The sequence below is a fragment of the Trachemys scripta genome, chromosome 2 (genome assembly GCF_013100865.1).
Source record: "Trachemys scripta elegans isolate TJP31775 chromosome 2, CAS_Tse_1.0, whole genome shotgun sequence".
NCBI lineage: Eukaryota > Metazoa > Chordata > Testudines > Emydidae > Trachemys > Trachemys scripta.
Window position 1 is genome coordinate 156,135,052 of NC_048299.1, and position 24,761 is coordinate 156,159,812.

The 24,761-nt window shown below is 44.2% G+C and overlaps 2 protein-coding genes across 2 annotated transcripts in view; both read left to right on the forward strand.

The window, feature by feature from the left end:
• Positions 1-24,356, forward strand: part of ADAM9 (ADAM metallopeptidase domain 9) — a 57,444-nt gene extending 33,088 nt beyond the window's left edge. Inside the window, exons 10-22 of the mRNA XM_034762013.1 lie at positions 1,027-1,108; positions 4,449-4,582; positions 7,477-7,648; positions 7,781-7,873; positions 8,141-8,336; positions 8,856-8,961; positions 9,748-9,931; positions 10,805-10,885; positions 17,158-17,263; positions 19,110-19,248; positions 19,756-19,852; positions 21,112-21,236; positions 22,057-24,356. Of these exons, the coding sequence (XP_034617904.1) occupies positions 1,027-1,108; positions 4,449-4,582; positions 7,477-7,648; positions 7,781-7,873; positions 8,141-8,336; positions 8,856-8,961; positions 9,748-9,931; positions 10,805-10,885; positions 17,158-17,263; positions 19,110-19,248; positions 19,756-19,852; positions 21,112-21,236; positions 22,057-22,135 (1,594 nt within the window). The 3' untranslated portion in view covers positions 22,136-24,356. The remainder of the gene's footprint in view (positions 1-1,026; positions 1,109-4,448; positions 4,583-7,476; positions 7,649-7,780; positions 7,874-8,140; positions 8,337-8,855; positions 8,962-9,747; positions 9,932-10,804; positions 10,886-17,157; positions 17,264-19,109; positions 19,249-19,755; positions 19,853-21,111; positions 21,237-22,056) is intronic.
• A 165-nt stretch (positions 24,357-24,521) lies between these two features.
• The window catches only part of LOC117873033 (disintegrin and metalloproteinase domain-containing protein 18-like), a 46,225-nt gene continuing 45,985 nt past the window's right edge, over positions 24,522-24,761 (forward strand). Inside the window, exon 1 of the mRNA XM_034762014.1 lies at positions 24,522-24,620. Coding sequence (XP_034617905.1) covers positions 24,569-24,620 — 52 coding nt within the window. The 5' untranslated portion in view covers positions 24,522-24,568. The remainder of the gene's footprint in view (positions 24,621-24,761) is intronic.

Below are 24,761 nucleotides of genomic sequence, written 5' to 3' on the forward strand. Positions count from 1 at the left end.
AATTAGAACAATTTTTGGGTTGTTCAGAACATGATGCTGCTTAATTTCTCTTATTACAAAGCTCACAGCTGTGGGTGACTTCATAGAGAAGCCTTTTGTCACATCATGTATTGGATAGACTTGTAGATCTAGGGCTTTTCCCTTGAAGACCATAACTATCACAGCTGTAGACTGTTGAATGTTATGATTTAATGGCGCATAAGCTGTTTCTGTAATCAATATCCAGAAGCTGGTTACATGATTTGAGCCTTTCTGTGTAGAATTAGCTTGTGTTTCTCCAGGTCACTAGCACATTTGCATTGTTGCACTATTAGCACCCACTTTCTTAAGCTGGAGTTTGTTTAATATTTGGAAGCGGCATTTGGGACATTCTTGTTACTAAAGTACTCTGTAGCATACTGTACTGAGATCACATGATGGGGGCTTGGTAACCTACAGTGTGTCAGAAGGCAGCTTGGCAGGTAGCTCCTTCGAGCAAATTTATTTGACACAAAAAAAGCTTGATATTATTGATAAAGTTTGATATTAAGTCTTCACTATACTCTTGCCTGTTATGCAAGGTAAAACACTGTACATGCTGTAGTATTACACTCAGACTTTCTAGAAGAACACTGGAGAAACAAAATTTAAAGACTCAGAGGGGAAGCTGAGGAAAGGAAAGTTAATGGAGAATAACAAAGCAGCCACTACAATACAAACTTAAAGAAAAAAATAGGTTTGGTATATTATTTACATTTTTATTTTGGAGTGGAGTGGGCATTGATTCTCTCTAAATTATATGGGCCCAGTTTTAAAAAACAAAGCATTGTCTAAATAAAAGCATGGTATTGATATGAGCCATACTTTCTTAGCACTGTACTTCCTGTTAGATAATTGAAAAGCAGAAGCAGTATTACTACTGCTTTTATGTGGCACAGAGAGATGCACTGAGCTCTTGCACAGCTGGTCATTGTATTATAGGCTGTCATGCCTCCAGCACAGTTATGTTGATTCTTCCTTAATTTTTTTCTTTCTAATGTGCTCTAGGAAGAAGGGGTTTGGTGGAACTGCAGGAATGGCCTATGTTGGAACAATATGCTCCAAAAGCCATGCAGGAGGGATTAATGTGGTAGGATATCTTTAATACCCCTTTAAATAAAACTTTAATGTGAACTCTGTATCTTCAATATAAAAGGGAGACAGTATTAAGGATCTGACAACCTCTAGAAGCAAGAGAATTCTTAATCACTGCTGCTTTCTGCCTCCTTTAACTCTCCCCTTTGTGTATATACTGCAACTCAAAGTCCCAGATTAGGTCATGGTCTAAGACCCTAGGAGCTGTCAATGCCATTCCTCTGCAGGCAGCATTGAGTTTCAGAGGCCTGGCTCTTTTCTGAGAGGCGCTGAGCCCCCATATCTCTGGTTGAAGTCAGTGTGAGCTATGGGTTGTTGTGATAATTGGATCTACACATTTACCCTAATTGCGAGCTCAGCTGTAAAAAGTGAAAGTTCAGAAAATGTCACAATAACTTGTACTAACAAATGCTGATGGGGAAAGGGTGCAAAAAAGAGAGAGACTGAATCAGTCAAAACAAAAAGGTATTTTGGTATAATTCAAGGACTGTGTTAAGATCATGTCTGGTAAACAAGAACAGTATGGGACCGGAAATCAATTCACCAAAATTGGTGTGTCGGAAACTAGACCGAATTGGCGGGGGTCTTAAAAAAAAAAAAAAAAAAAAAAAAAGAGAGAGAGCGAGTGAGAGGCTGCTAGGGAAAGCTGGCTAGCACTGGGCTGGCTGACTGAAAGGCGAGAGAAGAGGAAGGAGCGAGCTTTGCCATCATGGCTGCCAACTCCACTGTATCCTAGGGCCCCAGGCCTTCTTTTTCCCAATCCTGAAAGATGTCCTGACCAGCCTGGGCCAGAAAGAAGTAGCCAGATGACTTGGCCACATCCATCATCTCTGGCTGAATCCCCAGCACTGCCTGGGATGTGAGAGTTTGTCATTGACCCCTCCCCCCTGTGTGTTCTTTTCCTTCACCTTATGCCTTCTTTTTTCTATCTCTTTCCTCTTTTGTTTAATAAGTCTGGCTTAGCTGGCCAAGACTATATTTTGCAATACTGCTGTAAGCCTGTAACCAGAAAGAGGCAGCTAAAAGCAATGCTGTAAACAAACCAATGCTGGTACAAGTTTGCCAGGTCTCAGAGTGTCTAATAAAACTGTGTGGTGGACCTATGTTTTTCCAGCTGTGAAGTTGCAAGTGAAAGACGACACCAAAGACAGAAACTGCATTTTCTATCTTTGCTGTTCTTTTCTCTCCCTTTGGTGTGTGTGTGTGTGTGTGTGTGTCTTGTTTTGCCTTCTAGGAAACGGGACTGGACTTTAACAACAACAGCAACAATGACCGCTCCAGCCCATCTCAATTAACTTCTCTTTTCCCCCAAAAGGGACAGTTAGTTATTACCATTTTTCATACTATCTGAAAGACTTGTCAAACATGGTTTTTTTTCTCCTCTTTCTAAAAACTTTACCCAGCTTAAGGGAAGATGAAAAAGGACTTATGTTAAAATGAATGTCTTATTTAAAACTTCACATTTCAAGTGCTTTAACTGTTTTTCCTTCCTTCCTTTAATAAAAAATTAAAAGGACTTGTGCCATGGTACTAAGCAGGCTGAGGTCTCTATGTACCACACTCTGAACCTTGTTTAACGCTGTTTTCATGTTGGACAGTGCCTGGTTTATGTGAACACCTTTCACTCTTTGGACCCATATATTTCATCTAAATTAATACAGCAGAGTGCTCCTCTAGAAATCTATCCCCAAGTCTGTGCATGACCTTTGGATTCACAAAGGGCACTGCCAAATCAGAGGGCAAGGATTTAGCTAGGCAACTATCCTGTTGCGTGAAACTGCAATGTAACTTCAATATCACTGTTGTGAAAATTAGAGATTCACAGCACTATGACTGTGAGAAACGAAAGCAATATAGAGATAGGGCTTTTCAGCCCCTCCACAAGCAGCGGCAGGAACAGATTTCAATAAGGAGTCAATTAACAGAACTCCTCATAGCTGCTGCAGCGTTCAGTTCCTCTCTTGTTCCTCATGCACTTAGTCTCTGTGATCAGGTAGCTTCTCTGCTAACGATCACAATTGACACTAAGTGACACCCTTGAGGTTTTTGTTGTGTGGATACGTGCCCAGTGGAAATTGAACTGGGATCTCCCAATTTATTTCAGTAGGCAACTAAATTAGCCAGAGTTGCCTTTCAAACTGTTGACTTGGAGCAGAGATTCTCAAACATTCCCATAATATGCCCCAGATCTAATAGAGTGAAGATGACTCCGCCCATCCATGATCACATGACCTCTCTGGGAATGGTGTATATGGAAAAGTAATAGTAAGTTATTCGACATAGATTAGCTTCTGTAATGCTGTGTAGCAGCTAGAAACAGAGAAGAGAGAGCACCGAGTGACAGACAAGAAGATGCTCCACAGGCCACCAGTGATCCTGGACCAGAGCTGGAGGACCATTAAGCTAGGTCAGAGGTGGACAAACTACGGCCTGCAGGCCACATCCAGCCCGTGTGACCCTCCTGCCCGGCCCACAAGCTCCTGGCCCAGGAGGCTAGCCCCCAGCCCCTCCCCTGCTGTTCCCCCTCCTGCGCAGCCTCAGCTCACTGCGCCGCCGGTGCAATGCTCTGGGCGGCAGGGCTGTGAGCTTTTACCAGGCCACGGCCTGACCTGGTGCTGTGTGCTGCGCGGTGGCGTGGCTGGCTCCCGCCGGGCAGCACGGCTGCCTGTCCTGGTGCTCTGGACAGCTCGGCTGTAGCGCCACCAGCCACTCGTGCTCCAGGCAGCACGGTAAGGGGGAAGGGAGCAGTGGGGTTGGATAGAGGGCAGGGGAGTTCAGAGTGGTGGTCATGGGGGTGGGGTTGTGGATAGGGGTTGGGGCAGTCAGAGGGTAGGGAACAGGGGGATTGAATGGGGGCAGGGGTTCCGGGGGGCAGTCAGGAAGGAGAGGAGGGGTTGGATGGGGAAGTGGGGGTTGGGCAGGGGGCCCGGGGGCGTTGGATGGGGCAGGAGTCCTGGGGGGGGCCGTCAGGGGGGAGAAGCAGGAGGTGTCGGCTAGGGGGCGGGGCCGGGCCACGCCTGGCTGTTCAAGCAGGCACAGCCTCCCCTAACCGGCCCTCCATACAATTTTGGAAACTCGATGTGGCCCTCATGCCAAAAAGTTTGCGCACCCCTGAGCTACAGACACAAGGCTCTATAACCTATTACCAATTTACTGGTCAACTTTGTACTCGTACAAGTTAGAAAGCAAAAACCATCTAGGTTACCCAACTCTGAAGATCACGTTAATGCAGTGACTAAGCCTAGTACAAAGTTTCTGAAGGGACTGGGGAACATTGACTTCTTCCCAGTACAGACACTACAGTAATTCACTCTTTTTGTTTTGGTCTTGTGTAGTTTGGGCAAATCAGTGTGCAGATGTTTGCATCAATTATGGCTCATGAGCTGGGTCATAATCTGGGAATGAACCATGATGATGAAAGAGTTTGTCAATGTGGAGCAGAAAGCTGTATTATGAACTCTGGAGCATCGTAAGTAATTTTCCCTTTATGCCAGGTTGGAGGATATGTCCATAGATGATGATCAAAGATTTATAGGACACAGTTACTATTCAAAGCATTCTTATGAACAGTTAATTAATTTTCACAACATGCTTAAGAGGAAGGCAAATATTAGGGGTTATCGACACATGAAATTAATGCAGACTAAACTAGGCTGTCCACTTAAAGTGGACTAAGCTCACCTGCGTCTCCTGATGGCATTCTGCACCAAAACATTACAAATTCTGCACACAGTATTTTAAAATTCTTCAAATTTTATTTGTCAAATAAATGTGGAGGCTCCAGCATGGCATTGGGGAGCACAGGCCACAGGTGCTGGTGGGAGATCACTGTGCAGCTCCCCTCCCCAGGACATGGACTTAACGGTGAGGCTGCACCCAATCCTGACACAGCGCAAAGACCAGGTGTCATAAACATATAGCTAAGGGTAGCATAAAATCCCTCCTTTACCTGTAAAGGGTTAAGAAGCTCAGATAATCTGGTTGGCACCTGACCAGAAGAACCAATGGGAAAAAAAGATACTTTCAAATCTGGGGAGGGAAAAAGGCTTTGTTTTGTGCTCTGTGGGTTTTCTCTCGGAAAACAAAGAAAAAGACTAAGCAAGTAATCCAGCTCCTACTAAAATAATACATCTAATATTACAAAAATAGTAAGTAATAGTAAGAAAATGCGTTTAAAGTATCTTTTGTTTTAGTTTGTAAATTTTCCCTGTGCTAAGAGGGAGGTTTATCCCTGTTTTTGTAACTTTAAAGTTGTGCCTAGAGGGAAAATCCTCTGTGTTTTAAATCTTTTTGTTACCCTGTAAAGTTATCTTCCATCCTGATTTTACAAAGGTGATTCTTTTTTCTTTTCTTTTTTTTTTTTAAGTAAACTTTTTTTAAAAAACCTAATTGTTTTTCAGTGTCCTAAAGACCCAGGGGGTTTGATCTGTGCTCACTTTTTAACCAATTGGTTAGAATATTATTCACAAGCCTCCCCAGAAAAGAGGGTGTAGGGGCTTGGGGGGATATTTTGGGGGAAGGTAGGGCTCCAAGTAGCCTTCCCTGCATGTTTGTTTAAATCACTTGGTGGTGGCAGCGATACCAAGGGTAAAAAAGAAATTTATGCCTTGGGGAAGTTTTAACCCTAAGCTGGTAGAAATAAGCATAGGAGGTTTTTCATTCAGGTCCCCACATCTGTACCCCAAAGTTCAAAGTGGGGAGGGAATCCTGACATGGTGGCAGCAGTAATAAGTAATAGTAAGAAAATGCGTTAAAGTATCTTTTTTCCTATTGGTTCTTCTGGTCGGGTGCAAACCAGGTTATCTGAGCTTCTTAACCCTTTACAGGTAAAGGAGGGATTTTATGCTATCCTTAGCTGTATGTTTATGACACCGGGCCTGCACCAGAAACACCCCAGGGCCCTGTCCTGTGCCAAGTGCACCAGGTGTGGGCAGGCAGGATCCAAGCGTGGAGGGGCATAGTGTGGGGGGGATCCAGGTGTGGCTTGAGAGTGTTCTGTGTGGGGCAGTCTGGGCGCAGGTGGCTCAATGGGGGATCCAGATGTGTGTGGGATCTGGATTCACCTGGGCTTGTGGGGATGTTCTGGGTGCGGGGCAATGGGACTCTGCAGGGGGGTCTCGGTTGAAGGTGGTTGGGGCTCAGTGGGGAGATGTGGGGGGGAGGGGACAGCTGGGCAGTGGGGTCGGTGTGGGGAGCTCAATGGGGGAGGTCCAGATACTGGCGGAGTGGGGTTCAGTGGGGTTGGGATCCAGGTGCAGCTGGTTGGGGCTCGGTAGGGTGGGGATCTGGGAGCGGGTGGCTCGTTGGGGTGGTCCAGGTGCAGGGGGAGTGGGGCTTGTCGGAGCGGGGGAGGTTCTGGGTGCGGGGTGTGTGTGTGTGAGACTCTGCGAGAGGGTCTGAGTATGAGGTGGGGGCGGATATGGGGGCAGCTCCCTATACAGTGATCCCTCCCCCTGCAGGAGCGATGGGTGCAGGAAGCTTCATGAAGTGGGGGAGAAATCTGGGGGTGGGTCTGACACAGCCCCGGATGCCATGCAGGGGAAGAGGAAGTCCAGTTCTCCCCAGCCCAGCTGGGACTAGCAGCTGAGCCCAGTGCAGGGTAGGAGGCACCAGCTGGGTCCTTCCCTGTCCTGTTCCCAGCCCCACAGTGATCTGCCTCTCTGCCAGCTGCCCTAGGTACCCGAAACATACTGCTGAAAAGAGTCATATGACCGCTCTTCTGGCTTCCCTGTCAGAAAGTAATTTTTCTATGGGGAAGCAAAGAAATCTGCTTGGGACATAAATTCTGCGCATGTGCAGTGGCGCAGAATTCGGCCAGGAGTAAAACTGCACAAAGGCACTTTTAGTGCAGAATAAGAAATGTCCACCTGGGGAGCTAGTGTGGAATAGCTATTGCACTTTAAATTCACAACCTAGCTTATTTTCATTAGCTTGCTATGTGAACAACCCTATATTATCCTAGTGTTTGGGAACTGAAAGGTTACATGACTTAACTCAGGAGTTCATGGCTCCCAGACCTTTGTTTAGATGACACCTATTCCCTTGTACTGTATTATTTTTCTGATTGTGACTCTGTTTGTTATTTTGTCATCAGGAGGTTATATCATTGAACTCATGGTACTATTTAAATATTTTATTAAGGGGTGGTCAATTTTCCTTTAAGTAAAGATTTTTGCTCTACGAATGTAGCAGAAAGATTTATATCTCATTCCACATTCAGAGGTATCTTACTATATTGTCCTTGTCTGTCTCTAGCTGTTGGCTCTATTTTTTGCTAGACTGACTCTTTATTGCACAGGAATGCTGGTCAAGAAGAACTCCTAAGTAGACATAGTGTAAAGAATGGCTAATACTCTGTTGCAGAGGGTCCAGAAATTTCAGCAGCTGCAGTGCAGAAGACTTTGAGAAGTTAACTCTGAACAAAGGTGGAAGCTGCTTGCTTAACGTTCCCAACCCTGATGAAACCTATAGCATCCCATTTTGTGGCAACAAGTTGGTGGATGCTGGGGAGGAGTGTGACTGTGGTTCACCAAAGGTTAGTAACTGGGACAGTTCACCAATGTTGCTCACATGATTCTATGTTAAATGCAGACTGCCTGCATTTCTGCAGGGGTCAGATATGATTCTTTATCATTCACTGAATTACTCTCACTGCTTTAATTTACAGGAATGCGAAAGTGATCCTTGCTGTGAATCAGATACTTGTAAACTCCGAGCAGGGGCTGAATGTGCGTATGGCGACTGCTGTAAAAAATGTCGGGTAAGAGATCCCAGGATGGTGTTGGAAGAATCTCATGTCTTAAAGCATTCTCCACTGACTGTGAGGAAAAAGGAATGCTGGGCTTGATTAGTGGATCCAGGAGGGAAATAGTCTCTGCTGAACTGGGAAGGTTTTTGCATGTTTCCAGCACAAAAGGGTGACTTCAGCAAAGTGCATGTTCAGTTTGTTAGGTCAGAATGTATGTTGATGTATGGCTTTTTAGATCTTTGCTTGGGATTTTATTTTTCCTTTTTCCCGCCCTTCCAGTTTCTTCCAGGAGGCACTGTGTGCCGGGCAAGTACCAATGAATGTGATCTCCCAGAGTACTGCAATGGGACCTCCCAGTTCTGTCAGCAAGACGTCACTGTTCAGAATGGGTACCCGTGCCAGAATGATGAAGCCTATTGTTACAATGGGATTTGCCAGTACTACGATGCGCAGTGTCAGGCTATCTTCGGCTCAAGTAAGGATGATGATTGTAACGTTTCGGAGGGCCATGGCTAAAAGAGAGAAAACACCCAATTTGTTTAACGAATATGGATTTTAGGTTTTTTTTAATCTATAAGAAAAGACCAGCCGGAATTGGCAAAGGATTTTAAATATTTCTGGTATTTATGACGAATTAAATTTTATTGTGCCATAAAATTCATTGTGGTGCTGTGGATTCAAGGACTACTAATTTCCTTGCTATGATACACTCATGTTGTCAGATTCTATTTATAAGGCTAAATCTATTCATCAAGACTTAATGTCCAGCTAATAATAATTCTTTCTAAGTGACTGTATTTTCTCTCAGTACTGTTAGCTTGGAACCTATCTGGACCAACAGTTTTACCCCATTTATGTATTTTGGTCAAACTTTCTGATTATTCATGCTGCAGATGCGACATGGTTTTTGGGGGCTAGAGAGAAGTATGTGCACAATGTGAGATGCTTCTCTAACTCTCTGTTAGCTGACCTAGTTCCCCCTCTGTCTTTGCAGGAGCAAAGGCTGCCCCTAACATTTGTTTTGCTGAAGTGAATTCCAAAGGTGACAGATTTGGCAACTGTGGTTACCATGGCCATGACTACAAAAAGTGTTCCAGCTGGTGAGTTTGGTTTAACGAAGAAGGGAATGCATAATAGGTATCATTCAGGAAGTCTCCAAAAATCCACGTTCAGATGCCTTAGAATTAGCCAGCTGTCAAATCTTTATACATAGCACAACTTGGCAATAGAGATTTGTCAGACACACACTGCCCCATAATCTACCTTCACTGATGCTGTGTGTGTCTTTCAAAAACCAAAATAAAGTAGCTTAGAAAAGTTCTTTTAAAGCCTTAAATTTTGAATCTGGGTTATTGGAGCTTAGGTTACAAATACATAAATGTACAAAAAATTTAAAATTACTTTATAACTCTATTATAATATTAGTCTTTATCTAAATGGGCATGAATTTTCAAACAATTTTTGTTGCAAAGTTTAATAAATTAATATATAAAAAGCGGCATCTTGGAAATAACGAACTTGCATTGTATTGTTCTTTTGCTACCCTAAGCACTATGAATAATGGTGTCATGTAGACATGCTCTTTTGCAGACTGTTTTTTTTCCTAATTAACTACATAGCGGTGCTGCAGGGGTGTATTTGCTTTTGTTTGCGGATCACAAACTTTTGCCAACAGCAGGCATAAATCCATGTCCTTGTGGTTTTAGACTGATGTACAGCTCACTCTTGTTCTGCTCTTCACTTCAGTGTGATGTTAGTATTTGGGAATGTATCTCATGTGATCTTTAATAATTGTCCATTAGGAAAGGAAGGCCAGAAAGATCCTTTCCTCTACATGAATTAAACACCAGAACCATAACAGTTCTTAAATTATACTATTGTTGTAGGAATGCCATGTGTGGGAAGCTGCAGTGTGAGAATGTGAAAACCATGCCTGTTTTTGGGATTGAACCTGCAATTATTCAAACCCCCATCAGAAGCACTACATGTTGGGGTGTGGATTTCCAGCTAGGATCAGATGTTCCAGATCCTGGAATGGTGAATGAAGGCACAAAATGTAATACTGGAAAAGTAAGCAATAACAAATTAATAACTTTAAAATATTCCTAGGATAAAACCTAAATGAGTTGTTAGATGTGTGTATATCATCTGCAGCTCCTTGTTTACATGCATACACATACATATTAATTCACCTTCATGTTGGTGCATGCAACTAATGCCAAACTTAACAATTCATTACTTCCCCATCTCCTCCTTCCCCAACACTAACTGAGTAACACTCTCCCTGGAAATGGACTCTGTGAATAAATTCCTTTAAAGGGAAGTTCTTTTTAGAAGAAACAAAAGCAAGTGTTAAGTTCGGTTAAGACCCACGATCTCTGGAAATCGGTGATCAAGAAGAACTAGCTATACAAAAACTGCTTTTCAGGCAACGGGTGGAAATTCAGGTCTGCGTCCATACATTGTAATTATCAAGCTGGCTGAAAAGGAGACACAACTATTTCCTTCTATAGTTCAGCATAGGGGCTGCTCCGTACTCTTTCCCGGCAGTGGTATGGTACCTTGCTATCTGTACATTTGCACCATGGATGATTCTGATACTACTGCTCTGTATTAAGACCTTGTGGGAAGGATTTTAGATGAAAATGCAGCTCATTTGCAACAAACCTTATGAATTCCTTATTATAGCAAACAAGTTTATATCAGACTTAAAGCTTCCAGGGTGAGAGAAGAGTGTGCATTCTCCAAGTGGTGTGAGCTTGCTGTGCAGCACTAATTGAAGGTAGCGTGGAAGTAGTACAGGCAGCGAACTCATACACTGAGTCCAGGGTAAAACAGGGGTTGGAGAACGGGAAGGGAGGAAGTGTGGAGGTGGTAATATTTGTTGGTCCAAAACCATCTTATTTGGATTGGGGGTCATCTTGTTTCTTTTTACTTCCCTAGATCTGTAGGCACTTCCAGTGTGTAAGTGTCTCTGTTCTGAACTATGACTGCGATGTGGAGAAAAAGTGCCATGGACATGGGGTAAGTCAGGCATAAAGGTGCCTTTCTTTTCTGATCCAGCCTGGTCTGAATGTTCCCTGAAAGTCCTGCAGTATTTCTTGGGTATTTCTCATATTGGGATGCTCTTCAGTAAGAAAGCTCAGATTCATTGATTTTTAAGGTGTGAACAGACCACTATATCATCTAGTCTGACTTCGTTTTATGGAATTTCACTCACCTCTGTATTGAGCCCAGTAACTTGTGTTTAATAATTAGCTGTTTTAGTGCTACAAACCTTTCATTGATCACTACCTAAAGAATGTAACTAACAGGGGTGGGCAAACTACGGCCTGGGGGCTGCGTCCGGCCCTCCAGATGTTTTAATCCGTCCCTCAAGCTCCCGCCGGGGAGCAGGGTCTGGGGCTTGCCCTGCTCTGGCACTCCAGCCGGGGAACCGAGTAAGGGGCTTGCCCCACTCTGCTGGCTCCCAGAAGCAGTGGCATGTCCCCCCTCTGGCTCCTGTGCGTAGGGGCAGCCAAGAGGTTCCACACGCAGCCCCCGCCCCAAGCACCATCTCTGCAGCTTCCATTGGCCGGGAACCACGGCCAATGGGAGCTGCAGGGGTGGCACCTGCAGACAGGGCAGTGTGCAGAGCTTCCTGGCCGCACCTCCACATAGGAGTCAGAGGGGGGACAGGCTGCTGCTTCTGGGAGCTGCTTGTGGTAAGTGTCGCCCAGATCCTGCACCCTGGCCCCCTCCTGTGCCCCAAACAACTGCCCCAACCCTGATCCCCCTCCTGCCCTCCAAACCCATCAGTCCCAGCCTGGAGAACCCTCTTGCATCCCCAAACCCCTCATCCCCAGCCCCACCCCAGAGCCCGCACCCCCTCCCGCACAATCCACAATTTCGTGAGCATTCATGACCCGCCATACAATTTCCATACCCAGATGTGGCCCTCGGGCCAAAAAGTTTGCCCACTCCTGAACTAACAGAAAGCTGTTTAATGTAGAAACACTACTTTTTGTTTGAAAACCCTAAAGGGCGGGCTTTATTATGAGAAGTTGCTCTTCTGTGCGGTTAACATGAAAGTCACCTTGATGTTCCATCTTCACTGGTTATTAAATAATGTGAGCTGAACAGGTTTTAGTACAATGTTTTGTGTGGCTAGTATAACCCAAGCATTACTGTTTACAAAAATGTTTCTTTTAATACAACTGCTTATAGGCTGCGTAGTCCAGAAATGATTTTATTTAAACAGAGTTTATAAAACTCTGGCAAAACAGCATTTAAACAGGTTTAAACCCAGTCTGGCCAGCATAGTTTGATTACTATTGTGAATGGACACTGAAGGAAAATAAGATGCAAAATGTTAACAATGAGGGTAATTAACCATTGGAACAATTTCCTAAGGGATGTGATGGATTTTCCAGCACTTGAAAACTTTCAGAAAGATGCTGAATCTTGATTTTAAAAAATGCTCTAGCTCACCCATAAGTTATTGTGCTGGATCAGGAATTACTGGGTGAAATTTTCTGGCATATTTTATGTACAGGGTCAGACTAGGTGATCACGGTGGTGCCATTTGGCCTTAAAAATCTAGGAAAACCTCAGAGACTAACTATTACATCTTAGATACACACTTACTGAACAAAAATAAATCTATGTATAAAAATGAACATTATAACAAATTTTTTAAACAGTTTCTAGAAATGTCTGCCACTATCTCACTAGCTACATAACTATAACCCTCGTCATGGAAGTGGAAGCAGAAGCTGCCTTTGTACTGATAAAGCATAGCACTTGCTGCTGAAAGTGCAGTTGTCTGGTTCAGAATAGGCATGAGAATGCAGAATCGATTGGAAAGCAGGGACTTTCACTGTTAGAAGAGAAGTTCTAGTACTCTGGGTTACTGTAACAGTGGCTAAAGCATCTGAAGGGCATGGGTTTGGGGATTTTTAGTTCTTTTTAAATTAAACTCCTCTTCTTTTTCATACATTGCAACTGTTTCTGCATTCTCAGTCCTTCTCTATTTAATCAGATTCAAGATGGCGGCTTCCCAACTGACTCTTGTTTAAAGTTGTATTTAATCTTTGAGATTTAACAAATACAATATCCTATTATATTGCAGTTTACTTTAACAGTTTGGGAGTTTTGTTTCTCCATTTCCCCCCTTCCTGGTTTTGTTTGTTTTTTATTTCTTCCTGTGCTGGACTAATAGAAACGTTGGCTTGTCAGCAAATAATGTCCCCATGCTTCACAAATGTATAGAAAACCCAACATGTGTTTATAACTTGGGCATTTATCTCACAGCCTTCCTTTGCTACAGTGTCATTTGCTGCTGGAATGATGGTCTTGGAGGGGGTGGCTTAGAGGGAGTGGGGGCATTTCACAACCTACTGCTGCACCAAGGACAGTTCTCAGTCCAGTACAACTGCTCTCGTTTTAAGATCATATTGAGCAGGTTGTGAGGAAAGATTCTAGATGCTGGGTATAGAAACCAAGTACTAGCTCTTCTTCAAGTGATGGTCCCTATATGTGTATTCCACTGTGGGGCACACATGCACTTTGAGACCAGACACTTCATGCTAGTAGTGTGCATTGGTCACGCCTGTGCCTCCTCGTGCTCTGAACCAAGGGCATTAGGGGATGCCCTCCAATTCCTCTCTATGGCTCGTGGTCTGGGGCTGAACTCCTCAGAGTCTGCAGCTTCTCTAGCATTCCTGCTAAAATTTTAGCTTCCATTGTGTAAATAGTTCTTCCCCCCCCCCTTAGCTAGCTAGTTTTGATGTTTTAGTAGTTAGCTAGTGTTTTGGGGGTCTAAGGTTTTTTCTCCATCCTCATCACCCCCTTCCTAATCCTAACGTTTGGGGTTCTTAGCATGCCTAAAATCCCAGGCTTCAAATCTGGGGTGGCCTGCCTCTTGATCTTCCCAGTGAGTGATCTTCATGATTTCTGTGGATATTACTTTGGAGAATCCCCCTAATCCCAATATTTGCCATTCATTTCAAACCTGGCAATCCCGCAATTTTTGGCTTCATAGACAGTTAATGGAGCGGTTGATATGCTCCCAGTCTGGTTGTCAGACCCCTGCTCTCGCTCCCCATTCGTCAACAGGAGTCGCCTAGTAGTGCACCTCCTGGCCAGATACTTCCCAGCTCTGGACCATCAGATGCCAAGCCTAGAGATTCTAGGAAGAGATGGGAGGAGGGTAAGAAATAGTAAAGATCCCTTCCTAAAGCCTCTAATAAGAAGACCGCCCCCCACTTCCCGGTCGTCCCCCCCCCCCTTCCAAATGGGTGAGATGCCGCACCCTCGTATTGGGTGTGTTAGGAACTCATGGGGACCATTGGTCCAATCTGTCGGTGCTAAAGATCGAGTTCTCCTAAACAGCCAGCTTCAGGAAGGGGTGGGACCATCCCCAACACTGGCAAGAGAGAGGAGGAGGGAGCGATTTGCTGGCTGCACCATTGGTTCCACACCAGAGCAGCAACAGAAATGTCCAGTAAACCTAGAAAAGTCCATTTTAGTTCCAGAACAAGGTATAGAATTGATCGGCGCAACTCTGAATTCGATTTCAGGCACAGCTTACTTACCTGAGGACAGATTCCACAACATGCAAAACCAGGGTTCCAGTACTATTCAGTTTAGTACTGCATCACTGGCCCTGAGTCCTAGAAAAAAAATTAAGCAGGACAGAGTGTGAGTGATTCTTGTGGCACCCTACTAGCTGAGGCAGTTTTGGTTCACCAGCATCCTCCAGATGCTAATGCTCCCATGCATAGGAATCCGACTGTTTCTGAATCTGCTAACACAGAACAGAGGCAGGACCAACCATCCCAACCGAGCATCCCTCTATCTAACAGCCTGGTATTTGGATGGATAACGAGCTTAACGAGCGTGTGTTCCAAGGAGGTACAATCCATCCTCAATAATAGCAGGAAACTCTCTGAAATGATGCTATGCAGCTAAATCAGACGTGGGCAAACTATGGCCTGCGGGCCACACCTGGCCCGCGGGCCCGTCCTGCCCGGCCCCTGAGGTCCCGGCTGGGGAGCCTAGTCCCCGGCCCCTCCCCTGCTGTCTCCCTTCCCCGGCAGCCATGCCGCTGCGCGGGCTGCATGGACTGCACGGACTGTGCTCTGGCCCGCCGCTCCTGCTGGGCAGTGTGGGGAGTGCAGCTGGCTCTGGCTAGGTGTCGTGGCTGCGAGCTCCTGGTTCTGGTAAGGGGGCGGGGAGCCGGGGGGTTGGGTAAGGGAGCGGGAGGTTCTGGGGGCCAGTCAGGAAGGAGAGGGCAGTTGGATGGGGCAGAGGTTCTGGGGGGGGCGGTCAGGGGATGGGGAATAGGGAGGGTTGGGAGTGGGAGTCCCGGGGGGCCTGTCAGGGGTGGGAATGTGGATAGGGGTCGGGAGGGCAGTCAGGGGACAGGGAGCAGGGGGGATTTGATAAGGGGGTGGGATCCCGGGGGACAGTTGGGGCAGGGGGTCCCGGGAAGGGGTGGGCAGGGGATGAGGAGCAGAGGGCGGTTGGATAGGGGGGGCTGTAAAGGGGTGGGGGTGTCGATTGGGGTCGGGGCAGTCAGGGGACAAGGGAGCAGGGGGGTTGGATAGGGGGTGGGGGTCCCGGGAGGGGGCGATCAGGGGACAAGGAGCAGGGGGGATTGGATGGGTTGGAGGTTCTGAGGGGAGCAGTCGGGGGCGGGAAGTGGGAGGGGCGGATGGGGGCAGGGGGCCAGGCTGTTTGGGGAGGCACAGCCTTCCCAACCCGGCCCTCCATACAGTTGCACAACCCCCATGTGGCCCTCGGTCCAAAAAGTTTGCCCACCCCTGAGGAGATTTTCTGTGTGGTGTCAACTTCGTTGCATACCCGAGGATTTGGACATCCCTGTCCTCTCAGAATTCTTTCTTTCCCTCAAAGACTCAGGCCTGTCTCTGTTCTGTGTGTGCATTTGGCTGTGTTTAACATGTTCTATCAGCCAGTGATAGCTATTCAATCTTTGCCCACCCTATGATCGTAAGGTTTCTGAAAGGCCTTACTGGAACCTATCCCCCGCACAGAAACCAAGGCCAGCTTGGGACCTCAACCTGGTTTTGTCAACACTCATGAATCCTCCCTGTGAACCACTGGCCCGTTTCTTTCTTCACCTGTCTGTGGTGGCCTTCCTGACTGTAATCACCACTGCCAGAAGAGTGGATGAGCTTGGGGCCTTTCTGGTGGTCTTTCCCTCTATGGTGTTCCACCGGGGGAAGGTCTCCTTGAGGTTACAGCCCAAGTTCGTTCCAAAGGTTCCCTCTGAATTTCCCATTCACCAAGTCATAAATACAGCTCCCTGTCTTCTACCCAGAACCTCATGCCACCAGAGAAGACAGTAAGCTCCATTCTCTGGATCTCCGTCAAGCCTCAGCTTTCCACCTGCAAAGATTTCCAGAAATCTCCGAGACTTTGTTTCCATTGCTGAGCAAACAAAAGGAGAAGCAATATCCGCACAGACATTCCAAATCCATTTCTGGTTGCATGTGCCTTTCCTGTGATCTTGCAGGGACTTTCTCCTCACAGCCTGAGGGCTCACTTGACCAGAGCCCTGGCTGCTTCCGTGGCTTCTCTTCAGGGTGCTCCACTCCTGGAGATCTGTAGAGTGGCAGTATGAGGCTCTTCACACCTTTACTAGACATTACATCCTGATACAAGCCTCTTCTGCAGACTCCTCCTTCATTATAATGGTCCTGCAGTCGATGGTGCAGCATTCCTTTCACTGTCCTCTTCACTGAATATTGCTTGGGAGACACCTACAGTGGAATATCTACAGAGACCATCATGTGAAGAAGAAAGGTTACTTACATTACTGTAACTGGAGTTCTTTGATGTATGGTCCATGTGGATATTTCACTACCTGCCATCCTTCCCCTCTGCTTCGGATCCTTTCCTAGAGCGATTTGCATTAGAGAAGGAACTGGAGAGGTGGTCGGTCTGTGCCTCCTCTTACACCCTTGGTTTGAAGCACAAAGCAGCACAGGGTGCAGGTGCAGACCAGTGAACACTGCTACCAAGAATTTTTCCAGTCCCCGGCCCATGAAGCCCATGTGGACCTCACTGTGCAATATACATAGGTACCATGCATCTCAAAAAACTCCAGTAACAGCAAGGTAAGTACCCTTTCTTTTGGAACGTTCTGTTTCAGGAGTTGGGCTGTAGACTTTGAAAACACCTTGCAGCATTTCTCTTTCTCCCCCTGCCAGTTGGTGGATCAGTCTTATGTGGAGCTACAGTCGCAATGGCAGTAATATGTGGGTTTTTTTGTTTTGTTTTTTAATTTAAAGGTGTGCAATAACAACAAGAACTGTCACTGTGACTCAGGTTGGGCCCCTCCCTACTGTGATACGAAAGGACACGGAGGAAGCATAGACAGTGGACCTCCTTATAATGGCAAGTAGTGACGAGACGACTTCAGGGCAGTATGCCCTTCTTGCTGTTGGTGCTATTTGGACAGAGTGTGCAAATACAGTGCCTAGTTGTCTGGCTGTCCTGGGAAATGAGACTGGCTGAAGTGCTGGTGGTTGAAACTGCAGTGAGTTTTCTTTCGAGCACAAGAGCTTAGGCTTTGAGTCTTGTAGTGCTGGAGACTTCTGTCCTCTAGAATGTTGGAAATCTTGCAATTCCAGCTGTTTTTAATGACTTCTGTCATCCTGGGCCAAAATCTTTCAAGAATAGTTGTGTCCAAACTGGAAATGGAGACCCATTCCAGTTTTTGAATTCAACCTAGAACTAAAATTTGTAAGGAGGGGCAGATTTGAATCTGTCAGTTCCAATCTATACATTCAAAATGTGAAGGCCTGTTTCTAGAAATAATGGCAGATTCAAATAGCTGTTTTATGTACATGATTGCATGCACAGTCTGAGTAAACACCCATAATACTTGCGGGAGGGGGGGAATGGGGGGGGTTTAGTGTTCTCTTTCCTGCTGGCATATACACCTGCAGTGTAAATGTTTTGACTTATGCCTCGTGAAGGGGGGTTAGGGTACCATGCACAGCATACTACTACATTACCATTTAACTAGCATTTATTATCTGTGTGCAGACTGTGCTTTGTGTTGCACTAAACACAAATATAACGCAGTCCCTGCCTCAAAGATCTTATGGTCAGTTTAGTATGTTTTTTGGTTATTTGTTTTGTGAAATCTCTCTCCTGGAGGTTTTAGACAGACATGGGTTAGTGTCTGGAGCCTAGCAGAAAAAGTATGTCTTTAGGAGGGACATGGATGATGAGAGAGTGGTAGTCTAGTGCACTGGGGTTGGGAGGGCATTCCATGTGTAAAAGAGACTATTGGAAAAAGAACTGAAGGGAGTTGTGAAGCTTGCATGGCTGGGCAAGGGGGATGCGGTAGGAAACAGGATCCAAGTTGTAGCCTGGGGCAGACTGGTGCAATACCTTCAAGGCAAGGAAAGACCTGATATGGTAAGCAATGGGGAGCCAGCAGAGACAGAGATAAGGACAGGAATGACATGGTTTGCAATAGGTCAGGAGGATAATGTTGACTGCTCTCTTGGATGGAGTAATAGGAGCCTAGGGGGAAGCCAGTTATAGTTACTGAGTTGAAAAATCACTCTCTAGAGTATGGAAAAGTGTCTGAACTATCAGGAGAGAAAGGAAGGGGCATAAAGGCTCCGTGTGGAGGGATGGACTAGTGACGTCCTTGAGATCCCTTTGAGCCCCACATTTCTATGATTTTATGACTTTTCATACACTATGTTGTGGAGAAAGATGCCACAAGCCTTGGGGACAGCCTGGAGGAATGGAGAACGGGAGAATGACTCTAAGGTTGTGAACCTGAGCTAAGGGAGGATAGTGGTCTTTCCCCACAGCAATCAAGAAGGAAGGATGTGAAGAGGATTTGAGGGGAGTGGGGGAAGAGGGGAGCTCTGTTTCGGCCCTGTTTAACTTGAGCTGGTGACAGGCCCTTCAGAATGATACATCGAAGAGAGTCTGTTACTACTATATTACTGTGCTATACTATTATAGCACAGGGATACTGGAGAACATACGTTTTACTCTTCTTTGACATATTGTCCCTTTTGAAATGACCACCAAAAAGTAATACATTTGGCATGCACCTGGCAATTACACTCAACTTTAGCTTTTCTTTTCTACAGAATGGAGGAAAATTGTAGAATCAGTCCTATCAAAACCCAGCGCTATTGCAGTGCTTAGTAGTGGTGGTACTATGAAAACTAATTCTGTCTGCTTTTCTTTCTCACCCTCTCCCTACCAGACAAAGACACCTCCTTGAGAGATGGGTTGCTGGTATTCTTTTTCCTGGTCCTTCCACTCCTTTTAGCTGCTGCTGTGGCATTTGCAAAGAGAAAGGCGCTGAAGCAATGGTTCAGGAGAACGATATCACATTGTCATCGGTAAGTAGATTTCCCACCCCCACCCCTTTTGCTGATACTTCATAAACTGACCACAGACTCCTCTACAGAAGATGATTCCAAAGAATTGATTGTCAGTAGTCCTGAGATGTAAACCTGAGATCCCCACGAGTGGAGATCAGGCAGGTTTATTCCATGCAGTTGCAGTACAGGAGGCAAGTGACCTGATATCAATGGACCTCAGGCCATTCCTTTTAGTGTCATTTGATGTTGTCTGTTTCTGTTTTCTGGGCACATTCTTTGGGACAAAGGGACATTATCTATTCCTTGGAAGAGAAAGGCTCACAGTATGTCTGGACATAAGCACCTGTAAAGAGTGACATACATTTTACTGACGAATTTAGGGAGTAAAATAATAGTTCTTAAACACAGACTTAAATTCAGCCAGTATGTATCTATAAGAAGTGTCATAACATGATGATAATAATCCTATTGTATTATAGTAAGATGGTTGACCACTCCATGTGGCCAATACAAATCTAATTCCAGATCACATACAAGCGTGCCAACTCCTCCTCCTCGCACAGAGACAGACCCAGGAAACTTTCAGCAGAACATGCCATATACTTCGAGGAGCGTACCCATGGTAGGTGAGACTTGTTTTTTCTTAGTCTTTGAGAGCAATTATTGTCCGTTTTGAAAGTAACAGAGTGGGTAGAGGGTTGAATTGATAAATGGAAAATAAAAGCAAGAATTACTCCAAAACTATTAATACCTATTTTTGGTTGGTGGGTTTTTTGTTTTTGCTTTTTAAAGCAATATAATCTCGTATCTCAGGTCTTCCCTCCCCTCACATGTAATGTATACACTGTAAGAAATACTAATGACTATGCTTTCTGTAGGACGTAAAATTTTACAGTAATAGCCTATAAATTATATATAGGCTATGGATGATGAATCCCTTTCTTATTTGTCTGTACTCCTTATGGGGCTGTATCAACAACCAATAATATTAATGAGGAAGATATCCTCTGAAGCCCAAAAGTTTTCAAAGAAGAAAATATCTAAATAATTCCAAGTATAGTGCATTATTGATATTGCAAAGCTACAGTAAAAATACCAGCTTGGAAGCACAACTGAGAGATTGCAATCTCATTACATTTTTAAGATCTATATATAAAATGTGCTTTAAAATATAGATGGTACATACTAACATCTTGTCTAGATTTTTCTACTGACCAATAATGCACTTCTACAAGTAATTGTGCCAAACTATTAAAGGTGACTACAAAGTCTTAAATCAAAATATAGTAGTGTTTCCCCCTTTTTGTTACATACCACATCAGACTGTTGCTAGGAAATGAGATTATTTTAATCAGGAGGCTTTTATTTTAAACAAAGTAAAAGTTTTTTTGGATGGTGGGAAGGCCTAGGATTAGATGATTTAGTTTTATCCATTAAACATTTCTCAAGCAGCAACCTTCTAAAGCACATCAGGATTTGCCATTTTGTAACACCAATAGATAGGCCAACTACATATTGAATGTAGTAATTTACGATCTGTAGTAGAAAGGGGTGTTGCCAGTGAGGAAATCGATTATTTTCTTAACTTCTTAGTAGTTAAATTTAAGGGAGGGGGAATGGGACTCTTGTGGTTTATGTTGCTTAAACTATCTTTGAGAGCCAACTGGAAGTGCATTCTCTGAAACCATAAGCAGTCTAGAAAGTATTGTAGTTTGAAAAGGGAAGGGTGCTGATCAGGGACAATGTGACATCTCCAGATCTGCTAGTGAGTGGCCCTACATTCCAGTGAAATTACTAAAGAAGCAAATCTTCCTCCAGTTCCTGTTTGTGTGATTTTTTTTCTTTCTTTTTGAATATCTGATGTTCTTTATTTCCTCATAGGACATGCCAGCAAACAAATTCACTGTGCCACCTTATGCAGTTAATCATAATCAACCAGCTTATCACCAGCCTTACAATTATCCTCAGCCACACCAGGAGCAGCAGCAGTATAAGATACCTACAAGGTCAGTAATGACAATTTTGCTACTGGGAAAACTCCTTTATAATACATACTAGTGCAAATGTAAAGTTGAGAACTTGAGCACACAATTTGGGGACACTCGTAGCTTGTCATTCTGACTCTAACCCTCTCTTTGTGATCATGTGTGTCAGGGTTTTTCTCATATCATGTATACACCAAATAATGAAGCTACACATGTGAGTGAAAGGGCCATAATAAAAAAAGAGGTGCAATGAAATTTATAAAACATGTATGTTCTCTGATGACACCTCTTACACTCTTAATGGTAGGTACATTATTACGAAAAGTGTGGGTGCTTTCTATCAGCTTTGAGCATCCAGTTTTATCTTTCTATTTAGTTTCACTCTAAAATATATATATAAGAAATATACAACTTTTTTAGTTTAACCATTTATTTAAATGCACAAAATGTTGTATTGATGCCTGTGTCCTTAACGTGCTAATTAATGAAGCACAAACAGACACTTATATATAAAATAGTTTGTACTGTGTAGTAATTTGTGTTTTAAATTGGTTTGGGTAGAGGAAAAATTCACTCCAAAATGCCTAATTAGGGAAAGCAGTGGGACTCGGAAAATGTTAGAAGTTTCATATAGTATAGAAAAAAAAAGCCTGTGCAGAGAGAGAGCGCGTTAGATGGGAGTCATTAGTGCAGAGGTGGCAGCTGAAATTATGGGAAGGAATGCATTGGGAGAGACCATCAAAGACATGACTCTAACACAGAGCAGGAGAAAGAGGGAACATTCTCTATATGCATATAATGGATGTAATAACCTAAACTGACATCTTTGTCCTCCTTACAGGCCACCTCCACCACAACAGAAGAACGTACCTCAGGGACACTATTTTCCTTCTCGACCTGCACCTTTACCTCCCATGTAGTTTTTAGTTTCTCTTTTACCCTCTCACAAACTGACACCTGTTCACTAAAACCGAGCTGAAATTCTTTATCCTTCTTGCATCAAATGGCCCATGATATCCCAGAGAGCCGCCTTTCTGCAGTACTGAATATGGAAAATGAGATGGAAACACAAGGAATGTAAGATATTAAACAAAGATACCTATACCAAAGCTACAGGAACGGAATACATCAAGTCTGTTCTTAGCTCCGTGTATGAGTATCGTGGCTTTGCAAACTGAAGTTGGACTATCCAGTTGGAAGTGGTTCAGTCTGCAGTAAAATAATCTAAAATACAGCACTTGGGAGTTACTTTTTGTTTCCCACATCTTATGATGAGACACAATCATTAAATATTCCATGTGGCTTATTGTCTTTCTATACGTACAATGAAGAGTAAAAAACCTATTACCTGGGCAGGTGTTAAAAAATGGAATTGTAAAAATCAGGCCACTTGATTTAACAAAAATATTGTTTACATGTTCTTGTTTTGCCTGGACTAGAAACCATTATTCCTGTATATACAACTAAGGGCACAAGTGAAATAAGATGCCAGTATATTTTGAAAGGAAGATGAAATATCCTATAAACATGTTTGGGTATATGTTTTTACTGGTGTGTTTAATATAAACACACTTTTTAAACAACAAAGAAAATTTTAACTTCATGCTGACTGACACTAAGCTATAGACAATAAAGGATACTAGGGCGGTTAATTTAAATGGTTTTTAAATACGCAATTTTAAGTAGCTAGACCAGAAACCTGTACTAATTTACCACTAATACGTTAAATGGGATATTAAAATAAAGGTACGAAAAATGGTAGCCTTTTCTTGTTTTAGGAAGGGAGTGAGCTTGAGTTTTGATTACGTTAGACAGTCTGACAGCAAGAGACACTGCAAAATATTAAGAGGAATTATGCGTATTGTTTATCTAGGCCCTTTGAGAATTTTTTGAGCACTTTATACCCTAGCACCTCGCTGACCCCAATGTACATAATTTTAACCTACCTTTCAAACTTTGATTTTAGTGTCAGTCAGGATGTTGACACTGGTTAAAGCATGTTATTTTTAAAATCCGATTTAAATCTGTGCCTGAAAAAAGATGCTCTTGGATGTCAGTTGCGGTATCTGAACCAAGGTGAAGTTGGATTATTGGATTATGTTCCACTAGATTATATTGACACAGTGTTGTAGATGCATGACTGCCACGATGGTGTGTCTGTTACACAAATTACAGAAGGTGAAACAATTACTGTTCAAAATAATGCTAAGCTTTCTCATTTTGTCTTAGCCACTTAGCACAAACTTGTTTTGTAAATTTCCCCATATTTGCCAAAAAATCTGTGTGTGTATATATACTTACATAAATATATATAAAGTTTGCATTTGTAATAATAAAATACTTGAACTACTGTGGTTCCCCATAAGCGTAAAGAATAAGATTTAAACTCTATTAAAATATGTACAACTTCATCAAAAATATATTGCAAGGTGGGTTGTTTGTTTTTAGGATTATCATTGGTTTATTTCTCTCCTACCTTATTGGGGGTTGCCTAGCTAAAGCTATTCAGCCTTTCTGTCAATAAGGTGCACTTCTTCCCAGGTCTTTTGTAGACAGTTCATGACATGCATGACTCAGTGTACAGGGTGGGAGGGGAATCTGAATTATGAAACTATCCCCAGGAAAAGGCCTGCTTAATGGTATTTAAACTTGTGAATGCCTATGCTATAACTGTGCTAAATTGTGTGCCTTTAATATTAATAGAGTTTTCACACTCCCAGCATACCATTAGCAATGGTATTATAGCAATTAGCAATATTATGTGCAGAATAGGGCAGTAATGCAATAAACGTCATTCTGAGATCACTATTTCTATGGAATAAAGTAGCGCCTCAAATTTTAAATATATGGTGAATATTGAAGATGACTACTGATTTCATGTGTAAGTCTAACACTTAGCCCTATTGTCTGAATACTATTTGAACAATCAGAACCTGTCTTAGACTTATTTGTAAATTGTACTTGTCTAAAACTTTGCACTCCAAATTGTGTCGCAGCTTGGACCTTGTTTTTTGTAGGAGGATTTACAGAAAATACAAATGCCACTTTTCTAAGGGCTGGGCTATACTGAAGGGGCTTCCATTCTATGTGGTTTTTGTTTGTTTTTTAAAAGTAATAATTAAAGATGCCAGTTTTGTAAGACCGCTGCCTCGCGTTGTCATGCCTCTGGGGGGCTCCCCGGTCCCGCACCTTCTGCTCTGGGGCCTGGCTGAGATCAGGGCTGCTCCGGCGCTGCGCCCCAGGGAGCCGGAGCCCCGGCCGCGTGCCCCGGGGGGCGGGGTCAGCCTCGCGCTCGGGCCCCCTCGGGCTGGGCCGTTACTCGCCCGCCGCGCGGAGCGCAAGCCGCCCGCAGCATGGGGCGGGGGCTGCGCCTGGCGCTGCTGGCAGCCCTGCTCTCCGGGCTGGGTGAGTGGGGGGGGACCCCGCGCTACCCTCGCGCTGCTCCCCCGTCCCGTAACCCCCACACTGCCCCGTCACCCCCCCGCGCTGCCCCCCCGACCCGTCTCTCCCCCACCTGTAACCCCCACACTGCCCCGTCACCCCCCC